The sequence below is a fragment of the Parasteatoda tepidariorum genome, chromosome 10 (assembly GCF_982258835.1).
Source record: "Parasteatoda tepidariorum strain Cologne lab strain chromosome 10, Ptep-v5.0, whole genome shotgun sequence".
NCBI classification, from domain to species: Eukaryota; Metazoa; Arthropoda; class Arachnida; order Araneae; family Theridiidae; genus Parasteatoda; species Parasteatoda tepidariorum.
In genome coordinates, this window is record NC_141764.1 from 101460972 (window position 1) to 101484804 (window position 23833).

The 23833-nt window shown below is 29.0% G+C and overlaps 2 protein-coding genes across 5 annotated transcripts in view; one reads left to right on the plus strand and one right to left on the minus strand.

Moving 5' to 3' along the window:
• Nucleotides 1-1155: 1155 nt before the first annotated feature.
• IntS14 (integrator complex subunit 14) lies at nt 1156-19266 on the minus strand. The gene is made up of 9 exons (XM_016064254.4): nt 19036-19266; nt 17405-17568; nt 15188-15352; nt 13113-13623; nt 11242-11386; nt 10365-10444; nt 9524-9666; nt 5257-5322; nt 1156-1414 (listed from the first exon to the last, which is right to left on the minus strand). The coding sequence occupies exons 2-9, from the start codon at nt 17564-17566 to the stop codon at nt 1193-1195; spliced, it is 1494 nt and encodes a 497-aa protein (XP_015919740.1). The 5' UTR covers nt 17567-17568; nt 19036-19266; the 3' UTR covers nt 1156-1192.
• A 39-nt stretch (nt 19267-19305) lies between these two features.
• LOC107448897 (FRAS1-related extracellular matrix protein 1) overlaps nt 19306-23833 on the plus strand; it is a 44341-nt gene continuing 39813 nt past the window's right edge. For 3 of the 4 annotated variants that reach the window (XR_011637483.2, XR_011637484.2, XM_016064251.4), the window contains exons 1-2: nt 19306-19445; nt 21814-22051. Coding sequence is in view for 2 of the 4 variants with exons in the window: in XM_016064251.4 (XP_015919737.1) it covers nt 21842-22051 (210 nt within the window). In the remaining 2 variants the exon portion in view is untranslated. The remainder of the gene's footprint in view (nt 19446-21813; nt 22052-23833) is intronic. The other variant, XM_043038800.3, reaches the window with a different exon arrangement.

Below are 23833 nucleotides of genomic sequence, written 5' to 3' on the forward strand. Positions count from 1 at the left end.
AAGCAATATAATTTTTGATCTCTAAATGCTGCAAATAATCGGAGCCCTACTGTAAATACTGATGATGTCTGGCAGTGGCAAGAGATTGCATAAAACAAACGATATAATTCTGTTCCATTCACCTGAATGTGTTCATTTTGCTATTTCCTCACACTAAATAAATTTCATTTTTCCGAGGCTATTTTTGGTAAACGTACAAGTTCTAATAAAGACAACATTTTTATATTGAGGTGCTGAAACTAAATCAATTGAGGTCAAAAATAGCTTGCGTTATACTTTTATTTTTTTAATAGATTAAGAAAAATCTTCAGTGTTTCATTTGAGATACCAGTACAAACAGTTTACTTAAAATGTGTGTTTAGCCATAGCTTTCTCGCGTAAGGGTAGCTACAATATTAAATCTTTTATAGGTTAACTACAATATTAAAATTTGCACTTTGGTATTCTGAAGTCAATTATCTGCAAAATTCTTAAGCTTGGCATTAAAGTACCACATCAAGTCAATTCACAGAAAAAATCAGGTGGGTTGAAATACATCCATCAATTAATATTTATTTCCAATTTGTTTTGGAAATTAAATTTTTATTTTCTTAACATTTTCTTTTAAAAAAAATTATTATTTTCTACCATTTTCAAAGTATAAGATCATTTTTTTAAAAATTGAGATTTATAGAAATGGGTAATAACTTAATGATGCTGAAGTGAAAAATAAGTTGAGATATGAATGGCTCTAAGAAAAAAAAAGTGGTGCAATTCAGAGATGGGTGTAAAAAGATAGGAGCTTAGCTGTTATTTTTGTTTTGTTTGCTGTAAAATAAAGAAGAAAATTTTTTTTTTAAAAAGGTGATCAAGTCATTGATACAATATATGGGTCAGTCTCATTCAGAATGAGCTATAAATATCTAAAAAATTCTGCTAAATAACTCAAGACTGTGTTAATGGGTAAAAAATAAGAACAGTATAAAAAAAAATTTTAGAGTGGTGTGCATGAATTCAGATTTGTAAATAAAACAAACCCACATTCATTAACTCAGTAATTGCTTGAAAGGTTTATTATGCCATTCAACAACACTGGGAAAAAAAGCTGCAAAATTAGTGCACCTATGATAGGCAGGGAAAAATAAGTAATCAAAAGAAGAAAGAATCACAATAAAATGAATAAATTAAAATGATTTATTCCTGTATAAAATATTCAGTCATCTACCGAAAACTTAGTCCTGAGTGGCAGAATGGGAGAATTGTAGTCTTTGGTGCTGTTCCTGAGGGCGCTCGCACAATGAGTCAGTTGTAATGCAGCATCCGGATGTGCTGAGCCAGGCAGCAGAGTACATTCCCGATCAAGTATGGTCGCCATTCCTTCTAGCAATTCATAAAATCCAAAAGACAGGGCGGCCCTTCTCAGTCTGTTCAATTCCTGAAAAAAAAAGATCAATTATTTCAACTGTGCACACCAGTGGTCAGAACCTTTTTCATACTTTGTACTAGCAGAGTTGACTGTGTAGTGGAAAATGCAAAGCAAGCAAAATGGAAGAGTCATCTTTGCATTTACAAAAACATTTATTAAGCAATAAAAAAATCTTTAAGTCAAAACATAACATCTTTAAATCATTCCTAACGAACAACCCACATACTATGCTTACAATAACTCTGTTCTCCCTGTCTGTCTTATATATGCAAGCATGCATTGAATAACCAATCAGCAACATTTCCATTATGAGGGTAAGAAAAACCATGAAAGCTACACTTATAAATATTTAATTTATTTTTTATGTCCAAAATAAAGTTAAAAATTTGGCCAGAAAAAAAGGAAGAAACTCCAAATAAATTTATTTTTTTTTTAGCTAAAAAACTTAAACTATTCTTTCTAAGCACTTTTGTCTCTCACCCTGTTACAGTGGTCTTTCGAACTTTTAATTTCTGAAGGGCAGTTCTTCTTCCTCGAACTTTTAGTCTGGAAGTTTGCAGTGCTATGTGCCACTTTTTGAAGAAGCAAGTGTGGTGAGCACTGTGATACAAAAAGGAAGGGAAAAAAAACATGTAGTTTGTAGTGATTAACGTTATCTTAGTAATAAACAAGGTTCAAACAAAATTAATGTTTTGAGCCTGATATGTGCAGATCTCATGCGAGTCCACCAGCAGATGCAATGAGAATGTCCCTGGTGTGTTTCACATAGTTTTTTTTTTTTTTTCAAGTTAAGTTAACTTCATCTTCAAACACTAAGCGAAATTACAAATATTTGATAATTTTATAGCATTTCTCGAAATTAAACGTTTAAGGTTAATGAGAGAAAAAATGTGTAAAAATAAATTGGCTCATTTATTATTCTTTACAATTTTTTTCTTTCAATATTCAACTTTTTTTTAAATTTTGTACATGAGTGGACATTAAATCCTCTGGCAAAATTAGTCTTCTAAAAGTAGACAAGCCGCGACAATATTTCGATAGTAACTGTAATCACTGCATTGAAAAAATAGCTGTAGTAAATTTAGAATTAATGAAAATTTGTAGATTAATGTAAAAAAATAGTTGTAGTAAACTACATTTGTAATTAAGTAGTTTTTCTAACCTGTTTACAATGGGGAGGGGAATGTAGTATTTCCCATAGAAAAGAATTTGCAGCATAAGAAAAGTTTATTCGATCAGTCTAAGTGAATTACTTCAACTTTATTTTCATTTATAAGAAATTAATGGATGCTTTATAGAAGAAAAAAAAAGTAAAGCAAACGCAAAACTCATACGAGAGCTTCAGAGTCAAAGAAAAAAACCTTAATACAGAAATAATTTGGTGCAAGCCAAAATAAGAATTTTAAAATATTTGGTTTAATTATAATCTGAAATTTAATCTTTCTTCAGCTGTGAACTTTAGCCATTATCTTAAATTTACTAAGTTAAAGGTGTTCAAAAGGGAGAAAAACTTCAACACAGCAATTTATACAAGTCTCTAATGTAAATCGACATAACTAATGATTATGAATTAGATTAATTATTATTTATGTTGATTTACATTAATTTAGAAGTTATTCAGACTCAGTACAAATTTTGGATCACACCTACTTATATGTCAAACATTACTATCGCGAAAAATAATTAGTAACACCTTTCTATGTATTCGTTCTTGATGAATCAAGACCAGTGGTCAGAAGTAGTTCACCGTAAGTAGTGAAACTACTGTAGTTGCTACTTTTTTTCATAGTTTGTAGTGTAGTGGGCTGCTTATTTTTAAAAAGTAGTGCAGCGCGATACAAAAAAATAGTTAGTAGCGATTTTTGGCAACTACTTTTTGTGTTATTTTAGTATATGAACAGGGTCCTAACACAGCTAATTTTACAAGTTTGATGGGTACAAATCTTCGCGGGCCTGTCGAAGAACGCAATTTTAAATGCCCCTGAGACTGTGAGTTAACAAAAACTGCGTATTTAGAGTCCGGTATAACTAATATCTAAGCTAGCCATTATGAATAATAGATAATTTATCACTTTGATCACATTTATATACGTGAATGTACACTCGTAAAACAGTGATGTTATTTCAAAGGAAGGAAATATAATTTCAATGTAATCGAGGAAATAAAAAAGCATTAAACCAGTGTTTCCCAACATGGGGCCCACGCCCCATCGGGGGGCAATTTGATTGTAAAGGGGGGCAATTCAAAAATGGACTCAACATGAGATTAAACCTTTTGCTCTGGGCCATTTAAATGCAATGCGAGATTTCGGAGACAAAATCGAAAGAAAAAAGCAAATTCTTAAATAATTGCGGTTAATAAATATTATGTGACTTAGAGATTTTTTAAGCGACAAACCTGAAATGAAGTATCTGTTTACAGTCGATGGTAAAGCATTTGTGAGTTATTTAGCCAATATCTTTGAAAAACTGAATATATTAAATAAGAAACTTCAAGGAACAAATAAAACTCTTGTTGATGCAAAAGCGAAGATGTTTGGCTTCATTACCCTTATTGAGTTATGTCAGAAATATATTAACAACCAAAACTTTGAACAGTTTCATTGGCTCCAAAAATGTGAAGTAAATGATACCGCTTTCCATGTTATTGTCTATCATCTGAAAATTCTATCGGCTGATTTAAAAGAAAGATTTAAAACAAATTTATTTTCCAACATGGATGTTGCAGTTCATGTTAGTGGATTTGTCTGATATATCAAATATATCAAGAAAAACTTGCAGAAATGCAAAATGATGAGTCAGTTAAAACTTTATTTAATATGAAAGGAGTGATGGCATGACTTCGTGAGGAAACGGAAAACAAATACCCAAATTCAATCAAATGTGCAAGATAACTATTGTTACCGATACCATTTTCATATTTAGCTGAATGTGGATATAGTGCTGTAAATGATTTTATTGGTAAAAAAAAAAAAGGAAATCGTCTGGATATAACACAACGGGAAGACTTGAGACTGAAGCTAACCAAATTGGAACCTAAGATAAAATCTACGTGCAGCAAGCATCAAGGGCAAGAATCTCACTAAATTAATATATTAAATTATAGAAAAATCTTTATACAGACTTAATCTGTATAAAGAATCTTAAAATTATTTCGAATTTGAATTTTAGTTTTTCATTATATGTTCTGAAAATTCACTTACTTTGTTTCGCTAACAATTTCCTAAGTTTCTTAAGTGAACAATTTGATTTTTTAATATTAAAAATTATGTATATGTTACATAGGGGGGCATAAGAATTTTAGAAAGGCTTAGGTGGGGCATGGTACAAAAAAGGTTGGGAAACACTGCATTAAACACTTAACAAAATCTAGAGTATTTGATAATTTCCTAGCATCTATTAAATTAAATATTCGCTGCCAAGAAGGTGATAAAAAGTTCAAGACTAAACGATCCAATAAAAAAAAATAGAATAATAAACTGGCTCATATAAACATGAATAAATATTTCTAAATAATTCTTCGTGTTTCATATAAGTCAATTTTTAATTCAAAACCATTTTGAACATATTGTGTAAATTAATTTCTCCAGCAAACTTCGGTTCCTTAGAAAAGCGAAGTAGTCACTACAATTCCAAAGTAGTTTGTAGTCACTACATTTAAAAAAAGTAGTTATAGTTAGTTACAATTGTAATAAAATAGTTGTAAATGCAGTTTTTCTTACCATTGATCAAGACCAAACAGAAATCAATAAAATTGGAAGTCATAAGGCTTTTTACGCATAAGAAGTGTATTTTAAGATGCTATTTGTGTATACAAGTGTATTTTAAAATTATTTAATAAGAATACATACTTTATAAAAATTCTGTGTCTTCTCTGGAAGTTTTCGAGCATGTCTTAATATTTTCTGGATATCAGCCTAAAAGATAATAAAGTTACAGTTAACTAGATGTTTATGTTGAGATATTCGATAATAAATCTACTAAAAAATAATGTAACTAATTTATAGAATAAACACTGGCCAAGCTAATAATAATTTAAAATAAAACTAACAATTACTTAAAGATAGTATTTCAATACCAAATAAAACACATCATTTTAATGATGAAAAATTTGATAATGGAATTATAAAAAATTTGAAATAAATAACCCCTCCTTTATATATATGCATATAATTACATAAATGATAAAAGAGAAAAAGTCATTACTCTTAGACAATTGTTGTCTGTTAATTTTGTTTGTTTGTTTGAGGCATTTGCTGTTGAAAAAGAAACACAAACAAAAAAGTTTTATTTCTTGTATACTTTGCCTTAAAATACAACATACAATCAGCAATTCTCTTTATACTTCATAGCTATTTAAAAAATCTCAGAAGAATACATAAAATAAGCAATGACATATCTCCTGGGATGCATAATGCACAAAATGTATTTTTTCTTCTGTTTCAATAGCAGAAGCATCTAATCGGTATTAAGAATAATTACATATAAAAATACTGTTTAAATTTTTATCTTTTGAGAAGATCACCAGACTTTCTCACAGTCATAAAAAAAATTTATTTAAATACATCTTTGAGGTAAAATGAAATTATTTTTTCAAACAAAATATTCTTAATTTTTTTCTTTAAATGCAAACAATCTTTAAAAGAATAAAAATTTAATTATTAAAGTCATATTTTATTCTTCATAAAAAATTTAATTCTGCTAAATATTCACGGATTGGAAAATTTCATTCCGTAATAAAAACAATAGTTTTTAAAATTTTAGTGTCCTTAGTCCTCAATGATGCTCCTTTTGACTGAATTCCTGTCACTCTCTTCTCTGCAAGCCACAAAATGAATCCAACCTTATATAAAAAATCTAATAATAGTGATAAATTTGCAGTATTCCAATATTGTCGGTGTACATTTTTATAGGCCAAAAAATCAAATGATAGAAACCAATTTTCCCACTTTAATTTACATTTTTTTTTTTTTTTACTGATATCAGCATGAAATTAGTAAAATTCATTAAGGTATTGTTTTTCTTGATCCCAAAAAAAATTTACCTAAAATACTTATTTTTTCTTATTTTACTCTGCTATTATTACATTTTTTTCTTGTTTTCTAAATTTAGAGTTTAATACTAAAAAATTAATTCTTAATTTTAAAGTAATGACAGTACCTTGATACGCTGCAGTTTACGATAAATTATTTCAATTGGTGTCTAAACCTACTAACTATTTCATGATCATTATTTTCAAGTGTAAATTATATTATAAATTACTGATAAAGATAATCATTAAATAATTCAAAACTTAGCGATCAACTTCATGCACAATGAGATGTTTAAGCTTAAATTGTATTCAATATATCAGCCTGTTTGGTAAGCAAAAATAATAAATTATAGGTTATGAACTCCCCAAATTTGTTAAAACAATATAACAAAACAAAAATGATTACTAAGCAAAATTATTAATGTTTACTAATAGATCTTAATAGAATCATAAGAAAATAAAATCAAACAAGATAATTTTTCTATTTACCAATCAAATTTGACGAAACATAAACATTTAATTTTAAGAAATGATTGTTGGATATAGAAAGTGCGAGCACAAGCGTAAGCAAACAGAATTCTTTATAGAACACATGTTTTAAGAGAATAATTTTAACTCTTATAGTAAACTGTTTTATGGTAAAAAACAATAATTATTACAAAGAAATCATTGGGGTTGATAAGCAGCAGCAAACAGGGAACTTAGCTTCTTAGTACAATAGGAAATTACATATTCAGACATTTTTTTTTTTAAATTGTTAACTTACTGTTACATAAAGTTTCATTACACAAAAAATCACTATTTAACATATTCATTATTGATTTTATTAAAAACACTAAATATGAATTAATTTTCCAAATTATTTATGGTTTCAATTTTTTAAACAATTTAAATTAAAATATTTGTTTCTTTAAAGAAAGCAAAAATATAACAAATTTTTATTTCAATTTATTTATTAAATACATCAATAACAAGAAAATAGACAATAATGACACAAAATAAGTTTTTCTAAGATATGATTGATTATATAAAATAGTTTCAATTCTTAATAATGGATTGAAATGCACTCTCAGCAGAATTGTAAGTGATCATTATTCTGTTAATACTCAAAGAATTTCTAAAGTTGATAAGGAATTTTCCTCAAAAATTTCAGTTTTTTTTTAATTATTATTATTACAGTAGAGAACCAATTATCCGGGATGCTCGGGACCATCGCTATCCCGGATATCTGAATTTCCCGGTTTTCTGGATCGACCAAAAAGTGTCGTTAATCGATGTTTTATCGAACCCGAAGTACAAGGAAAAAGTGTAATGCATAAAGTAAGAGAAAAAAGAAAGGTACTCCTAACTTTAAAAAGAAAAAAAAATGGTAGAAATATAACATTTAAAAGAATAAAAAAATTTGCAAGTTTAGACAAGAAAATCAAGTTTAAAAAATACAAAATTCTCATATTTATTTTTTAAAAATAATTACAATTCCTAAATTAAATAATCTAAACAAAACCAATGATTAAATAACGCAATATATTTCATACCTAATTATACGGGGGGAAACGATAAAATAAAAGGAAAACTTATTAATATAAATAAAAACACTTGAAAATTATCGAACCGAAACGATAGTTAAAAAAAGGCACTAGCATAAATATTAAAACCCGAAACAAGGCAAGATCAACGGAATTCAAAAAAAAAAAAAAAAAAAACCTAATGATAAAATTTATGAATAAAAAGAATTAATTTATTGCGTGCGAAATTTATCGCGAAAAGAAAAGAAATCAAGCGTAGTGGAATCAGAAAAACAAAACTGCAATCTACTTCATAAAATAATCCTATGTTTAAATTAATAAACAATTCTCCTTTCATTTAAATTTTTTTTGTTGATAAAAACAAGATTTTTAATTACAGCAGATGTGATTCCACACCAAGAAAAACTTGCAATTGATACCGCACTTCCAAAGAATGAGAATTTATTCAAAAGAAAAAGATTTTATTTTTATTAGTCGATGTCAAATAAATATATTTTTCTCTTTTCTTTTTCTGTTCACTGATATGCATGCAATGCATTTTCCCCACCCCCCTCGTAAATCAAGCAGAAAACTAAATCAGCATGCCACACCCTTGAGTTTGATTGACGGTCTAAAGGAAAAAATAAAGCATTCCTCCCTTCCCTGCCTTCAAGGTCACGGAGGAAATGACGCTTCTCTGGGTAAACGGGGAAAAAAATTTTCCCCTTCCTTACATTTTCTTCTACTCAACTTCAAGGATGAGTCCAATTTCCGCTTTTTTCGTTTTAGCTTAAAATCGAGCAAAATTTTTCCCGGTTTTCTGGTTTCCCGGTTATCTGGATAGCGGATAAATGGTTCTCTACTGTATTATTATTTGTGCTTCCAGATCATGGAGAATGACCACTTTGTAGTGTTTTAAATTTTGATATTTAAGTCAAAAGTTTTTCATATATTCTGTTTCTTATTTTGTACTCTGAAATTTACGAGAAAAATGAATTTTCGTTTCTCGTTAAATTATGATTTTTAAAATGAAATTTTGAAATGATAGGAAAGCAAAAGATTAGATTAGTCTTTATTTAGTCAGCCATTATTTCGAGAAAAAAAAAGTTGACCATTATTCAGAAGAAAAAAATTTTTATCATGAAAATATATTTAATATTAAACTTATAACCAACTATCAGTCTCACAACCCACAGTGGACGGATTGTAGTAGATTATTAAAGTGGAGCATCACTGGCTACAATTAGTGATACTCAGTCCTCATTAAACTGTTCTACCATAAAATGTTCAACTTTGTGCACAGGTCGTTGGGCAACAAAAGCGGGGAAGTCATCCCCTCTGTGGAAAATCAAAATGATGATGACATGTCTTGGGATAATTCTCTGGGGATGCTTCCAAAACTGCCGCTAATATTCCATTGTGCAGCTCTAGTGCGGCACAAATAAAGTACTAGTACAACTAACTAACAAGCAAATGGTGGCTTAAACCCTAGGAGAAAAGCACCAGGAAGAAAAATTTATCAACCTAATATATAAGTGTTTTTTTTTATCACTTCAATGAATGCAGATATAATGAAATTACTTGTAATCCTGATTGTCTAATCCATACAACACAATTCTGAGCATAACTTCTTTTCCCAGATGGTTTGACAGGAAAAGTTTCAGATCCTGATTCTGAACAACCCATGTTAGGAAAACTTCCAAGCCATGGGATAACATGATTTCCTAAAATGATATTTAAAAACATCAAATAGTATTACTTCAATAGTTTTGTAATAAATAAACAAGTCATTTAAATTATTTTTGAATTGTTTTCCTTTTTTTGACATGCTCCCAATTATCAGTAGAATTATTAAATAAAATTGCGATGATTTCAAAGTGAAAATCATTTTTAAATTTAGATTACGCCACTGTATATGCCAAAAGAATCATTTTAATATTCTAACATTTTATGTTTTGCTTGACCACTATACAGATCAACATACTATAATCTGCCTAGTGGTCAAGCAAATGGACAAATTTGTCAAAATGTATCCCTCCTATACACATTATTTCAACATGGCAACTTCGGTTTTGCTATACAGAAAAAAATGCAGCTCAAAATGAAATTTTCTACCTGCATAACTGCTAGGTAGTTAAAGGCTGAAATGAAATGCATGTAAACATCACCTAAACTGTGTCTTTCTTATTTTCCCATGTTCTTTGGAAAAACATTGAAATCCTGCCAATTCATACTGCTTTTATGGGATAACCTTTTGTTTCATTCAATTTAGCCTCCAAATAGAGGGGATTACTTGTAACAGATTCTGCATCCTTCTAAACATTTAAGTGGAAGAAAACAAAGTAAGAGGGTTTAACTCCTACTGCTAAAGATATAAGCCAGTTAGTCTTTGTTTTGTATCTAAAATCAAAATTTTACATACCTGGTTCAAAAACTGATAACATTAAATTGGATTTCTTTTTACTATCTGCCCAGGAATAGAGCATGCCATACAACTCTCCACTGGAAAATAAAATTTACATATATAGATTTTTATTCTGAGAAATAATTAAAATAGTTTAAGAAGTTAAGCATCCTTAGAATTAATTTTTAAAAATTAGTAATACTGCTCAGTTGTTTCCTTTAATTTAAAAAAAATTCCAATTATTAAATCCTTAAGGCTTTCTTTTATTTTAACTTGTTTTGCAAAAATAATTATTTAATGATTTCAATCATCACTGTTATTTCGGTTAATTACAACATTAAGTATTATTGAAAGAAAAAGTTTACTTTAAAACTCCATCTGCAACATAAATTTCTTTTAGGTATTTGAACAACACGTGAAGACCAAAAAAAATCAGCCATATAAAAAAAAACTTGGTTTTTGCTGGAAAAACCTTTTTGCTCAAATCGATCCTAACTTAAACTCAGACAGGGGATGATTTTTTTTTTAGTGTGCTTAGAATAGCTTAAAGAAAACAACGAATGAGAAACAAAATTTGCTATGAAAAGATTCTCCTGCTATATATAGCGTCCTCTTTTAAATGCATGTTTTGCTTCACGTTTTTCTCCACCCAGTGCATACAAATGGAATTTTCATTACAGACCAGTTGAAATAAGAACATTTCAAAAAGCCTTCTATTTACTCAGTTCATAGAAATAAGCCCAGAATAAAACGAGATCATTTAATTAAGTAAGGAGATCATTGATTTAAGTTCAAAAATAAGCTCCTTGTCACAAATTTAAACCGTTAAGATAATTCAAGACAATTTTAGGTTTCCAATTGTGTGAAAATTTAAAGTAAAAAAGAGAGAGCATACCCTAAATGACAGAGGGCAACCATCCCCTCTACTTTTAAGCTTCCGTGCAACAGAACACAAAAAGAGGGTTGTTTTCCATCTTCATTATTTGTCACTTCTTCTTCACCCTCTTCTATTTTCATTACAAGATGCTTCACTTCCTCTTCTGAAATAGATCAACAAATTGTTAATCAATTACACCAATGCAGACGATCAAATCTAGAAAAATTAATAGAGCCCATTTGAATCAATCAAGCCTGTATCAAAGGGATGGCAACAGTATTCCAGTGTGGAAAAAACTGCCAGGAAGAAATAGTTTTCCTCTAACCGAAGTGGGAGAAACTCCTTTTCAAAAAGAAAATTTAAATGTTTTTATTACACACAGAACATTTAAATGGTTTGATTAAAGCAGTTCATAATTTCAATCTAGTTTGAATAATACAATTAATTTTAAAGCTTTTTAATTTATCATTTTTAAATAAGGGAAAACTAAAAAACAACAATAGGAGAAAAAATCCAATGAATTTATTGCAGAATTAAAATAACTGTTGTTTTTCAATTATTTTATGTAAATGAGCATGATAAAACCTTATTTGATAAATACATTAAAAAACCCGTCAAAATAGCATAATCACATTTTATTAATACAACTAAATTACAATGTTTTATAAGAGTTATCTGAACATGTAAGGTATATTTTTCGATGCAATTTTTCATGCTGAATTGATTGAGATAAAACTGGAATTAGTAAGATAAATAGTTAAGAAGTTATAATTGTTTTGTGTACAAAAAGTGCTATTTTGTACTTGCACCTATATACGCATCTCATGTTGCTATACAGTCAAACAAAGTATTATTTCCAGTCTAATTTTTCTCGTTTAAACAACTTTTTTTTAAAAAAAACAGAGAAAAGGTCTAGCGTTTTTTTAATGTAAAAAGTTCTGTTTTTTTATTTTAATTTAAACTTTTTATAACGAAATTCTTTATAAGTTCAAAACTATTTATCCTTTCCACTTGATTTTTATCTCATTCAATTCAGCATTAAAAATTAAATTGGAAAATGTATTTTACATGTTCAAATACTATACATGTTCAAATGTATATAAGTACGTGTCAATTGAAGTACTTCTTATAAATAAAGCACTTTTAACTCATAGACTGTTCATTTATTTATTCTCAACGTAAGAGACTATAAGTGCCTCATTTGTTTATATAGCAATGTCAGGTGCTAAAATATAATACATATAACTTTTAAACCAACAGTTCAAGCATCTTGTAATTAGTTTCGTTCAAAATTCTGCACAAAAAAACATTAAAACAATACCTCACTTGCCTGAAATTCAATTCTTCTTCCCAAATCACTCCCATTTCCCTCAAAAAGATGCAGAAGAGACTAGACAGTTTTCAAGTAGCATTCATAATGACATAACAAAACCTTCGGCCTTATTTTTGGTGAATTGCGGTGTTTTCTGAAGAAACACCCTTTTTATTGTTATAAATACTGGACTAAGATGTATTTCATCGAAACCAAAAGGAATCGTGATTACAACGAGTCGGACTTGCGAGGAATATTGTGCGTAATGAATTGGTACAGCGACAAATTGTGACTACAACAAATTGTTGGAGCAATGAGTTGTGCCTGTGAAGAATTGTCTCTACGACAAAAAAACCTTGTGATTAATTGTCGCTGCGACAAATTCTGATCATGACTAATTGTCCAGAGACAAATTCTTGCAGAACCCTTTCTAACAGAATCTAAATATTCTCTGTATTTTTATGATCGCAGCAACATGTTAATATTGGCTCTCAACACTGTATTTTTCAGTTTTTGTAGCCTACTAAATGGCTGCGTATCCCTGCTTTTTTTTATTGAACACCCTGTGTATGCATACCTTCACTTTTGCAACTTTGCAGCGGCAGAACCAAGTGTCTTGATACTGAAGGAGGACTTGAAATGTCTCCTATGCTGATGAATCCACATATGTGAATGCTGTTGCTGACTTCTGCTCTGACCACATCAAAGTCACATGTTTTATGAAGCGACTCAGGGGGTGGTGAAAGTGAAATATGGGATGTGAGGTGGCCACAGTGCAAAACACCGTGGAAAGGTTTATAAAATAAATCAGCGACCCTCAAAAACATCGCCTGCACACTCTTGAAATTGAGAGGCCCTTCAGGTACAAATACTTGACCCCCAACCATGTCCACCAACTTCTGATAAATTGGAAGGGCAGCTTGAAGGGAAGAGTCAGAAGAAGGGTTGGCAACACACAAGACATGAAGTTTGCAGGGGAAGGGAAATGGAAGAGGAAAAGAAGAGATTTCATCTGTGGTAGAGTAGAAAATGTCATTCTTCAAAGAATCTACTTCTGGTCCTATAAGTCCATCCGTTACTAAGAGAACCTGTAAAAAGCATATAAAAATAAGAAAAAGCATTTTGTGCATTCAAATTATGCAATTGCAAAAAATTGCCCAATGCAAGCAAAATTTCAAGATATCTATCATGAACTTTTGTCTGCAAAATAGATAAATAAATAAAACTTTTTAAAAAAATTTTTATTAAAAAGATTTTTAAAAAAACTTTTCATGCTGTAAAACTCTTCATGCGAACAAACAAAAAAAAAATCAGTTTTTAAGAAATCATAAGAAAGTAGCTTACTACTATATAATCACAAGTTTATATAGTAGTAAGCTACTTTTTACAAGAAGTAGATAGAGAATAGTGCAATAAAAAAACAGTTTCTAATTATTGCTGTTAACTACTTTCAACATTAGTTTAATAAAGAGTTTAAATGCAATAATTTTTAAAATCTTCAAGGGTTTGTGAAAAGACCATAAGAATGCCCCTGTGGTTGAACTTAAAATAAAAATTACATCTGATGAATCAGAACAGCAATTTTTTTTCTTAATCTATATATAATGAATAATATTTAAACAAACCATTATGAATAATAACTAATTTATCACTTTAGCCATACCTTCAAATGCAAATGTGCACTCATGGAACACTAAAAGAATGCTATTTGAATATAATTCTTGATCTACTTAATTTATTATAGTAATAAAAAAAAGGGATTAATGCTTAACAAAAGTGGTCGCAAATAGAGGAGGTCGCTACACAGAAGTGGTCTTTCTTGGAAGTTTCAAGGTATATACTTTGATAATACTATCCCCTTTAAGAGCATTTCAGGTAGGAACAGTAATTACAAAACAATAGTTTTTGCCAATTAGATGAAAAACTATTTCATTTCTTTAATTACACTAGACTCATTTAATGAAACTTAAGATCAATCATACATTTAATTTATTTTGTACAAATCAAAATGTTTTTACTTGCTCGCAATATCTTAGAAAATAAGGGGAACAGTGATTACATTCAATGAAGTCACCTACAGATTTTTTTAAGGCAAAATTAAGCTTATTGACCCTAAAAGAAATGGTACTGCAATTAAATGAAAACTGTTCGGGAATGAAGAATGTTCTTTGTAACCTAGAAGTTATATTTTATTCAACTAGAGCTATCTGTAGTACTTTATCGGCATCTTCCGTTCCAGTGACAGTAATTACACAAAAGTGAGGGACACATACTAAGTGATGTGTAGAACAAAATACACAAATTATTCTATGAATATTGATTATAAATATTCAATTAGACTGTCATACTATATCAGAATGAGTAGGCTTTTATTTCTGTAACATTTTCATAATACTGAAAATTACTTTTAAATTTTAGAAATGTGTGTTGGAGACACAGAACAGAAGCAACATTATGCCTAAATTTTAGTTCTTTAAAAATATCATATAAGTATAAAATGAGTTTGGTGCCTATTTTTTCTACTCCCTGTAAACAAAATATACCATTAAATAATGAAAATAAAAAACCTCGTGTCCATTTTAAACACGATTTTTACTGTGTTAAATAAAATAAAAAGCCCTTAGCACAATCGATATTACAACAGAACTTTACTTGACATGGTACACCAGCACCCCATTCCTCCATTATAAGACTCTGCACTCCTTCCAAGCACTTTATTAGACGAGCTCTCTCATTGTATTCGAGCTGCATCAAAGCACCCTTTATACTGTCAAAGTCTCTGGTGAATGGCACTTCTCGATGAGAGCTGAATGACATCTGAAATGGAAAATATCATCAGTAGAACTCTAAATTAACTTTCACCATTACAAATAAAATTATACTACCAAGTTAGCCATAAATAGCAACCGTGTTGCAGGTTTCATATATGCTATTTATGTCAATTTCACCATAAATTTACATCCCATTTCTAGCTTTCAGGAAATTTTTTTCTTCAAATTTGCATTTTTTTTTTTAATTCTAAAATTTTTACTGCAATAATATGACACACAAATATCGAACCAAGCCTTTTCATAATCACTGTGGCTACTTTTCAGAATCGCTAGTCTAGAGCTGTATACACATGTTTGGAAAAGCACTGTCAAAAAATATGAACAGAGATACACAAAATGGGTGTACTATAGTTTTGGTTTCATAAACAAGAACCTTTCTCAGTGTCTCAGTCCCCATTTCTTTTATTTGAGCTTTACTCACATTGCTTTGCTTTATTCATAAACAGCACTAAGTACACCTTGCCCTCATTTTGTCTCTTCAAATGTCTGTGATATTTGTATTTAGATTAATGGTCCACACACATGTGTGTGTCTAAAACATAATATATAATATATTAAACAAGTAATATATTAAACGTGAAAATAAATTTAAGGTCAAGAAAAATAAGGCGACGTAAAATCAAACCGTAATTTACTAAAGATTCTAAGAAATACATACCTATGCCTTTGTTTTATTTACCATTTAAAGTTGTTAAAAAACATTTAATAAATACAATTAAAAATAATCAAAGAAGACAGTAAAACCAACCTTTTATAACTAGGTACTTAAACTTGCGATCTTGAAGGGACATTATATTGTTAGATATAAAGAAATGCTGTTCTGCGCTTTGCAATAAACTTGTTTCTTGCATGTTTCTCTGTATATAATATGGATGGGTTGTTTAAAATCCATAGAGCTGGAATGGGTGACTTGCTCATTACTTGCTTCCATCCCATCAGTGGCCTGACAATTTATAGATTGCTCTTAGCTCGCACAAATCACAGTACTGCCATAAAGTATCTGAGGCTTTCTTTCCATAGTAATAAAATGCAAATTGATTCCACATAAAAGTCCTTTATGAAAGCGAGCTTGTTCGAATATTTTAGTGCAGATCTTTTGTTTTCTTAATTGGATTACCAATTGCAAAACTGAGTTATGCTATGGATTGGCTATCAAAAATTGATGATAAAATAATTTTTTAGAATTTCTATTAGTGTGAAAATCTGTGGTAAATATTTTATTTCATTTGTTGTCTAAATCAAAATAAGAGTAATATTAATGTAAAGATGGTTTCTGAGGTGAGAAAAAACATTTAAAAGCAAAAACCAAAAAACTGCAAACTTTTTTTTAATTATTATTATATCAACAAAGAGGTGAAATAACATAAGATTTACAAGCCCCAAAACTAAAAAGTACAAAAAATGTTGTCAAATTACATTGCCAAACATTAAATTTAATAGAATGACTTAATTCGAATCAGTGGTCAAAGATGCCTCTAATTTGAATATAAGAGAAGCTGAAAAGTATGTTATGCTCAATTTCAATCACCTTTGATCCAAATTACCAGTCTAAATAAAAAAGTTACATGAACATTTTCGAGCATCAAATTCAGTGTTAAGGGAGTGCATAATTTTACAAATTTGATCTAGGTGCAAAATACAAAAAACTAGCACAAAAATGCTCATAGACAAAAATAGTCGCTGCGTTTTTGCTATTTTGGCTGGTATCCAAGGTTTTAAGCAATATTATTAATTTATTAGGTTGTCTACTTTCGATTAAGTCGGTTGAGGTGGTTTCGGAAAAACTAGGACCTCCTAGGTAGATACACAAAATTTTGTTTTGTACCTACAAAAACTGAATCAAAATCAAAAATTTTACTATCAGATAAACCTGTACCAACTTATAAATAGGTACCTAACCATTATGAAAATGGCTGCTTCAGATAATTTAAAGGACTTACTGATCTTATAAATAAAAAGAAAAGGTTTAATAACAGAGAAGTCAACAAAAACAAAAATTCACATAAAATACATATATAATGAGTGATCACAAACTTACCAAAGCAGCAAATTCTAATTTGCAGTTGATATTCATATAATCTAAGAAAGAAGTTAACCCATGAACAGCAAGGTTTCTATATTGGAATTGTTCAGAAACATCACTCATATGCACAGGTCTGCACATGGATAAAGAAGTATCCACAACTATAACAGTAGGCATGGCTGCAATTCAAAATTTGTTTCTTTTAACACACATACATTATTAAAAAAAATTTATTCAGTTAAACTAGATTTTGTGTACTGCAGTTGAATTCTTTTCTTTTACTGAAAATAATACAAATCTCTTATTTAAAAATATAGTACATAAAAGGGGAAAATTTCATGATTAAAAAAAAATGTGTAAAGTAATTCATTCAATAATAATTCCACAAAGAATTAAAGCAAAAATTTCTACACCAATAGTCCTTAAAAAAACAAATTCAATTCTTTTTCATATTATATTATTATATTAATTATATTATTTATATTAGTTAGCAATATGAATACTTAACTTTGCTTAAGGTAGGACAGAACAAGTATCACTGTAAACTAAAGTAGAATGTATGTTACTTGAAATGAAAAAAAAAATTAAAAAAAGGCAAATAACATTTTTAAAATGTTCCAAATCTTCACAAATTACAAAGATAAATAAATTTATTTGTACATATGAGGTCTTAAAAATGGAAGAACTTAAAAAACTTAACTTAAAAACTTAACTTAAAACAAAACTTAAAAAAAGAAAGTGTCTCTTATGTGGAAAAGCAGATGATCGTAGATTAAACGCGTACATCCAGAAAAAAACAGCAATGAAATTTGGCATTCAAAATTAATTTCCTCCTCCCCTTCTCTTATAATTAATAAATTTGAGTTCTGCTAAAAAAAAATCTGATGATGCACTATTTTATTGTTCTTTTTCCAATGGAAAATTACTAACTTTTTTTTGCGTCCCCTCTGTAATTTTTTGCATATTTGACACCCTATAGCAAGTAAGCGAACTTTGCACTTTGAGTTGCCTCCCTTCTGTAATAGTTTTATTAGTTTCTTGCAGGCTGCTATGTGGAGGTTGCCAAGACATACCCAGAGGTTGCTATTATTTTGCTGCAGATCACACTAAAAAAATCTTCCCTGATTTACATACAGAAAAATTAACTCCATTATTTGGGGACTTGCGGTCAGTAGCTCGTGAGAAACTAAAATAAAGGGGGGGGGGAACATCTCAGAAAAGTATGACTCAGAGCTTCTGTATGCTTTTTTTTTTAACTTCCAGGTTTAAAATCCATTTGGCACCTTGGCGATTGTAGCTGACACGACAGATCACGATACGGAAATATTCCCCAAAACAGTTCATCTTTACTTTGCAATCAGACATTATTTCTGAGCAATAATAAAAAATTGATATAAAAATTAAAATCTTTTGCTATATTATATTAAAATGCATTCTATCTACGGACTGTAATTCTGTGTTTGTATTGTTATCATGATAATGAAATTCTTTTTAGATACTTTAGTTACGTAACTTAAAATTTTTATATCTTTCAGAAATATAATTTATCTGATTTTCGTTTGATCCGATACAGTACAAATATACCTAATCAAATTAAGAAATTTTAAAAAAAACACATAAGTTTCGTGACACATGAATGATCCAACCTTTTTTCTTTAACTCTGCAAGATCATTGATTCTTTCAGACTTCGTAAAATTGAAGATATAGTAGAAGAAACTTTAAAAACAAATCGGCATTTTAAAGATTCAAGTTTTTCTTTTTGGCCCCAAACGAAGATATAGATAATGACTGGCGGGTGGCTTTGAAGCTTCTTGCTCACAAGTTTGAAAAATCTATGTACAGTGATTTGATTGGGTGAAAATAGTCCATTAGTGACTTCTTCATTCTGCTCTAAGAACGTCAAACTACAACACGTGCGGTTTGTTTACCTTTTAATGGGTTCCTGGTTTTCTGCATAGTTTCTTTTCTCTTGTTTTGAACTGGAAGTTAAATCGTGTGATGCTTGAGTCTCAAGAATTCTTAGAGTTCGTCAATATCTTTTGCCCTTACAAAAAGGTGAGAAAAATTAAGAAAAAATTTTTACTATACTGAAAAATGTTATTTTTTGTAAAAACAATGTTTGACATTTCCAAATAAACAGTGCATAAAATTCTGTCAAAATAGAATCGTCCATGATTCTGCGCATTTATTAAATACCTTATTTCTTTATTTTTCTTCGTACATACTTTAATTTTTTATTTATCAAAATCTGTAATCACTGATGGATTTCATTATTTTCATCTTGATATCTTTGTTCTGGATTTAATTTTTGTTTCATCAATTCAACATAAGAAGAGATTTCATATTCATATTTGCCTGTTATTTCATTTTTTTATGATAAATGGTCTTGAAAAAAAAATTTCTGCCAAAAATTTATAAATTTCTATTCCTATTTTTAAATACCAATTCATATAGTAATTTCGTTTGCTATGTTTAAGTATTATTTTTTTAATATTAGTAGGTATTCTTTCTCAGTTTATATTCGAAAAATGATAATATATATGTGTATGTTCTACTGTGAATAAAAAAGGTCGATATAATTATTATTTGAAATGTAATGAGAGTAACCAAAAATTTTTAAATACTCAACTTAAATTAGATATATTTTTTGAAAAATTAAATAGGACATAAAATATCTATATGAATGTGCTGTTTACTTTTTTTTTTTTTTTTTTTGTACAATGCCCAATGGTTTGAAACTGATCCATGCAATTTATTTGTAGTTCTTCTGAATTCAATTTTGTTACTTAACAGTGTTTTCATTACAGATAAAAAATGGGAGAGAATTTCTCACCCTTCTTCAAAAACAGGGTGAGATTTCAAAAAATTAAGTGAGATTTCTTAAAATTGAAAAAAACACGAATAATAGACTTGGAAAAAAAAATTTTCTTTAATTATAATACATTTTTGACATCTTCTAATTGAATATTTTTGCTGCATCATCATATGTAAAATGTTCTATATCTACTTTTTCATCAGCTATTATATTTCCGTATTTGTTTCGTTTTGACCGTTTCTACCGACATTTGCTTCATTTTCATTTGTCCGTTACGAAGTAGAAGATGTCGCCTTAACAAGGTATTTGTCCATCTTACATTCATGCACAAGAAATGTAAGCGTCTTACATGAAGAAACCTTACCTACGGTGAACACGTGGTTGCAGAGAAATGTGTTCTGAAAGGGGTTCCGTGGTTCGGGGGGTGTTGTTCTGCTGTTTGCACCAGTTCTGAACAATACTGGTAAATTGGGAAGCTAGATAACAAGGAACGATGATCAAAATAATGAAAGATCAAGGAACAAAAGTGAAACGGATTTTATTCAAAATGGCAAAATACGAATTTTTTTTCCAAAATTTGCGCATTTTGAAATTGATTAATAGAGTGCGCGAACTTCTCGCGATAATCATTTTTTATAGCGAGAAAAGAAAAAAATATGCGAGATACTCGCGCTGTAGTGAAAACACTGCTTAAGTAACTTATGTTTTTGTAGCAAGAATAACCTCAAACTGTTTTGTTTATGAAACTGTTTTTGTCACTTTAACTAACTGCATTAGGTACAAGACAATTGAAGGTGTAATAGCAATTCAAATTTAGCATGTCTATGTCTCTTCAACTTAGCAAAAATTATCGAGAACCACACATGCTTTTTGCGTATGATAATTTTATAGAAATTGTATATGCTAATAACAAGGTTTGAAGCATCAGAATTTAAATGTAGTAGGCATAGTGCGCAAAATCGAACCCCCTACAATGAAACACTCTAAATATTTTTTGATCTAGAGATCATATCTTCTTGCATTAGATATATATATATATATTTAAAATATAATTTTAGATGGCACAACTTAGATGAAATTAGACGAGTAGTTCTTGTAAAAAAAATTTTTAAACATGCAATTCTTTTAAAATTTTATGACTGCCTGTCTGTAACGATACCTGCAGCTTTACTAATGGCCCAAAGTTGGAGAGAAAATATTTTAATAAAAAGTAAAATTGAAAAATAAAAATAAAATTATTTTTTCCGTCTATTGTTTATTCTGGAAACCATTTTTCTTTCTAATTGTTAATTTAAATGGCTTTCTTTTTTTCGGCTAACTTTGTTTACTTTTTTTTAAAAATAACTTAAGTTATTTTTTTTTTTTTAATTATATTTCTCACAAGACTTTTACCTTTAAACTTACATAAATTTTTCTGCATATGAAATTTATGGGAGTAAGCAAATGTTACTATGTAAACAGAAAAAATTTAAACTTTATTAAAAAATGGCAACATTTACAAAAAAATGTGATTTTATCAATAAACCAGGCAGATTATGCTTATCCCTTTTAATGCAGACCTAATTATTCAACACATTAATTGTAATATAAATTTAATTATGTTTTTAGATCTGTCATTGATATGTAGCTGTAGAAAATGATCTTAGTCCTGTTGTTGTTGCTGTTCTCTCAAGTGACTAGTCAGTTACTCCTAAACAAGAGAGACATTTCAGTTCCAATTGGTCGAGAAGTCTACATACAAACAAATGATTTGGTATTTGATTTTGGTACAGATTCAGCAATATGCAAAGTTGAAGTCATTAATGATGAGCCCATGACCCAACGGGTTGGAACAATCATTCCTCAGGTCAGAGTTTTCTTTTATTTAGCTATACTCAGTAAGATCATAATATTCTTTAATTAAGCTATACAAAGCAGGATCAGAATTTTCTTTAGTTAAGCTATGCAAAGCAGGGTCAGGATTTTCTTTAATTAAGCTACGCAAAGGCAGGGTCGGAATTTTCTTTAATTAAGCAATACAAAGCAGGTTCAGAATTTTCTTTAGTTAAGCTATGCAAAGCAGGGTCAGGATTTTCTTTAATTAAGCTACGCAAAGGCAGGGTCGGAATTTTCTTTAATTAAGCAATACAAAGCAGGTTCAGAATTTTCTTTAGTTAAGCTATGCAAAGCAGGGTCAGGATTTTCTTTAATTAAGCTATACGAAGCAGGTTCGGAATTTTCTTTAATTTAACTATACATGGTAAAGTCAGAATTTTCTTTAATTAAGCTACGCAAAGGCAGGATCGGAATTTTCTTTAATTAAGCAATGCAAAGCAGGTTCAAAATTTTCTTTAACTATACAGGATAGGGTCAGAATTTTCTTTAATTAAGCTATATAAAGCAGGTTTGAAATTTTCTTTGATTAAGTTATGCAACGTATGATCAGATTTTTCTTTACTTAAGCTTAGAGATGAAAGAATAATATTTATTAGAATATAAAAATATAGAGACTAAAAAATTAAGAATAATTAATATCATGTAATAAGTTATAACTTTCTGTTAGCTGTAAGTAAAATAATTTGCTATTTAATAAATCTAATTAAATTATGTCAATTTTGTTTGTGTATATAAATAATGAATAAAAACTTGGTCTGCTGAAAAAAAATTAGGAAAAACTGGCTTTACAAATTCATGAATGTATTAAACTTTAATTCAAGTAACTTACGATGATTTTATTTTCTCAAATAATAGTTCGTAATAATTATTCAATAAATTTAATTAGAATTTTAGTTAGAATTATTAAGTACTTCAGTTGTAATATTATTATTTTTTCAATGATATTTAGCATTATTGATATATAATTTATCAAAGCTTTGATTGGTATATATAAAAAAATCTGATTTTGAAAAAAAAAAAAAAAAAATATCACGATTTTTGACAATGACAACCCTGGTATGATAATTTTTAAACTTCTGCCACCACTTTTTGATAATAACATTGACCAAAAAATTCCCAAAACCTCATTGACAACACATACAGAGTTCAGGTCATTGTTTTATATCTTTCGTTAATATTTCTATATAAGGTTTATCTGTAAAATAAAGAACAGTGTGCTGCTATTAGCTCTTGTTGTTTCATAAATTTTTCCCCACACATTTGTTGGTCTTGTAATATAAAAAATAGGATAAAAAAAATGGGCTATAAATAATCTTTTTTTTTATTTATATTTATATACTTTGACTGTTGTTCTGGAAACCGAAGAAATTTTAATTTCTTAAATGGAGTATTTTTAGTGGATAGTGTAGTCAGGATTTCTTTTGTTTAGTTTTCATTGTTCTAATATTTCTTAATGCACAATAAAGACAATAAACAAATTTGAAAATTCTTACATTTTCTTTCGTTTTTTTTAAGTAATATTTAAGTAATTAGTCTGATATTCAGCAAAAATTTTTTATTGCAAACCTTATTTTTTAAAAAGCTGATGTGTAACAAGGAAATTGTTTTAAAGATATGGTTAGTTTAACCTGTGAAATCTTATATGAAATTCTTGAATTTAACAAGACATTTTTCATGAAGATATTGTAAATTATTTTATTGACGCTGTCTGCGAAAAGTATTTGATTATTTGACATAATTTCCATCTATTCAA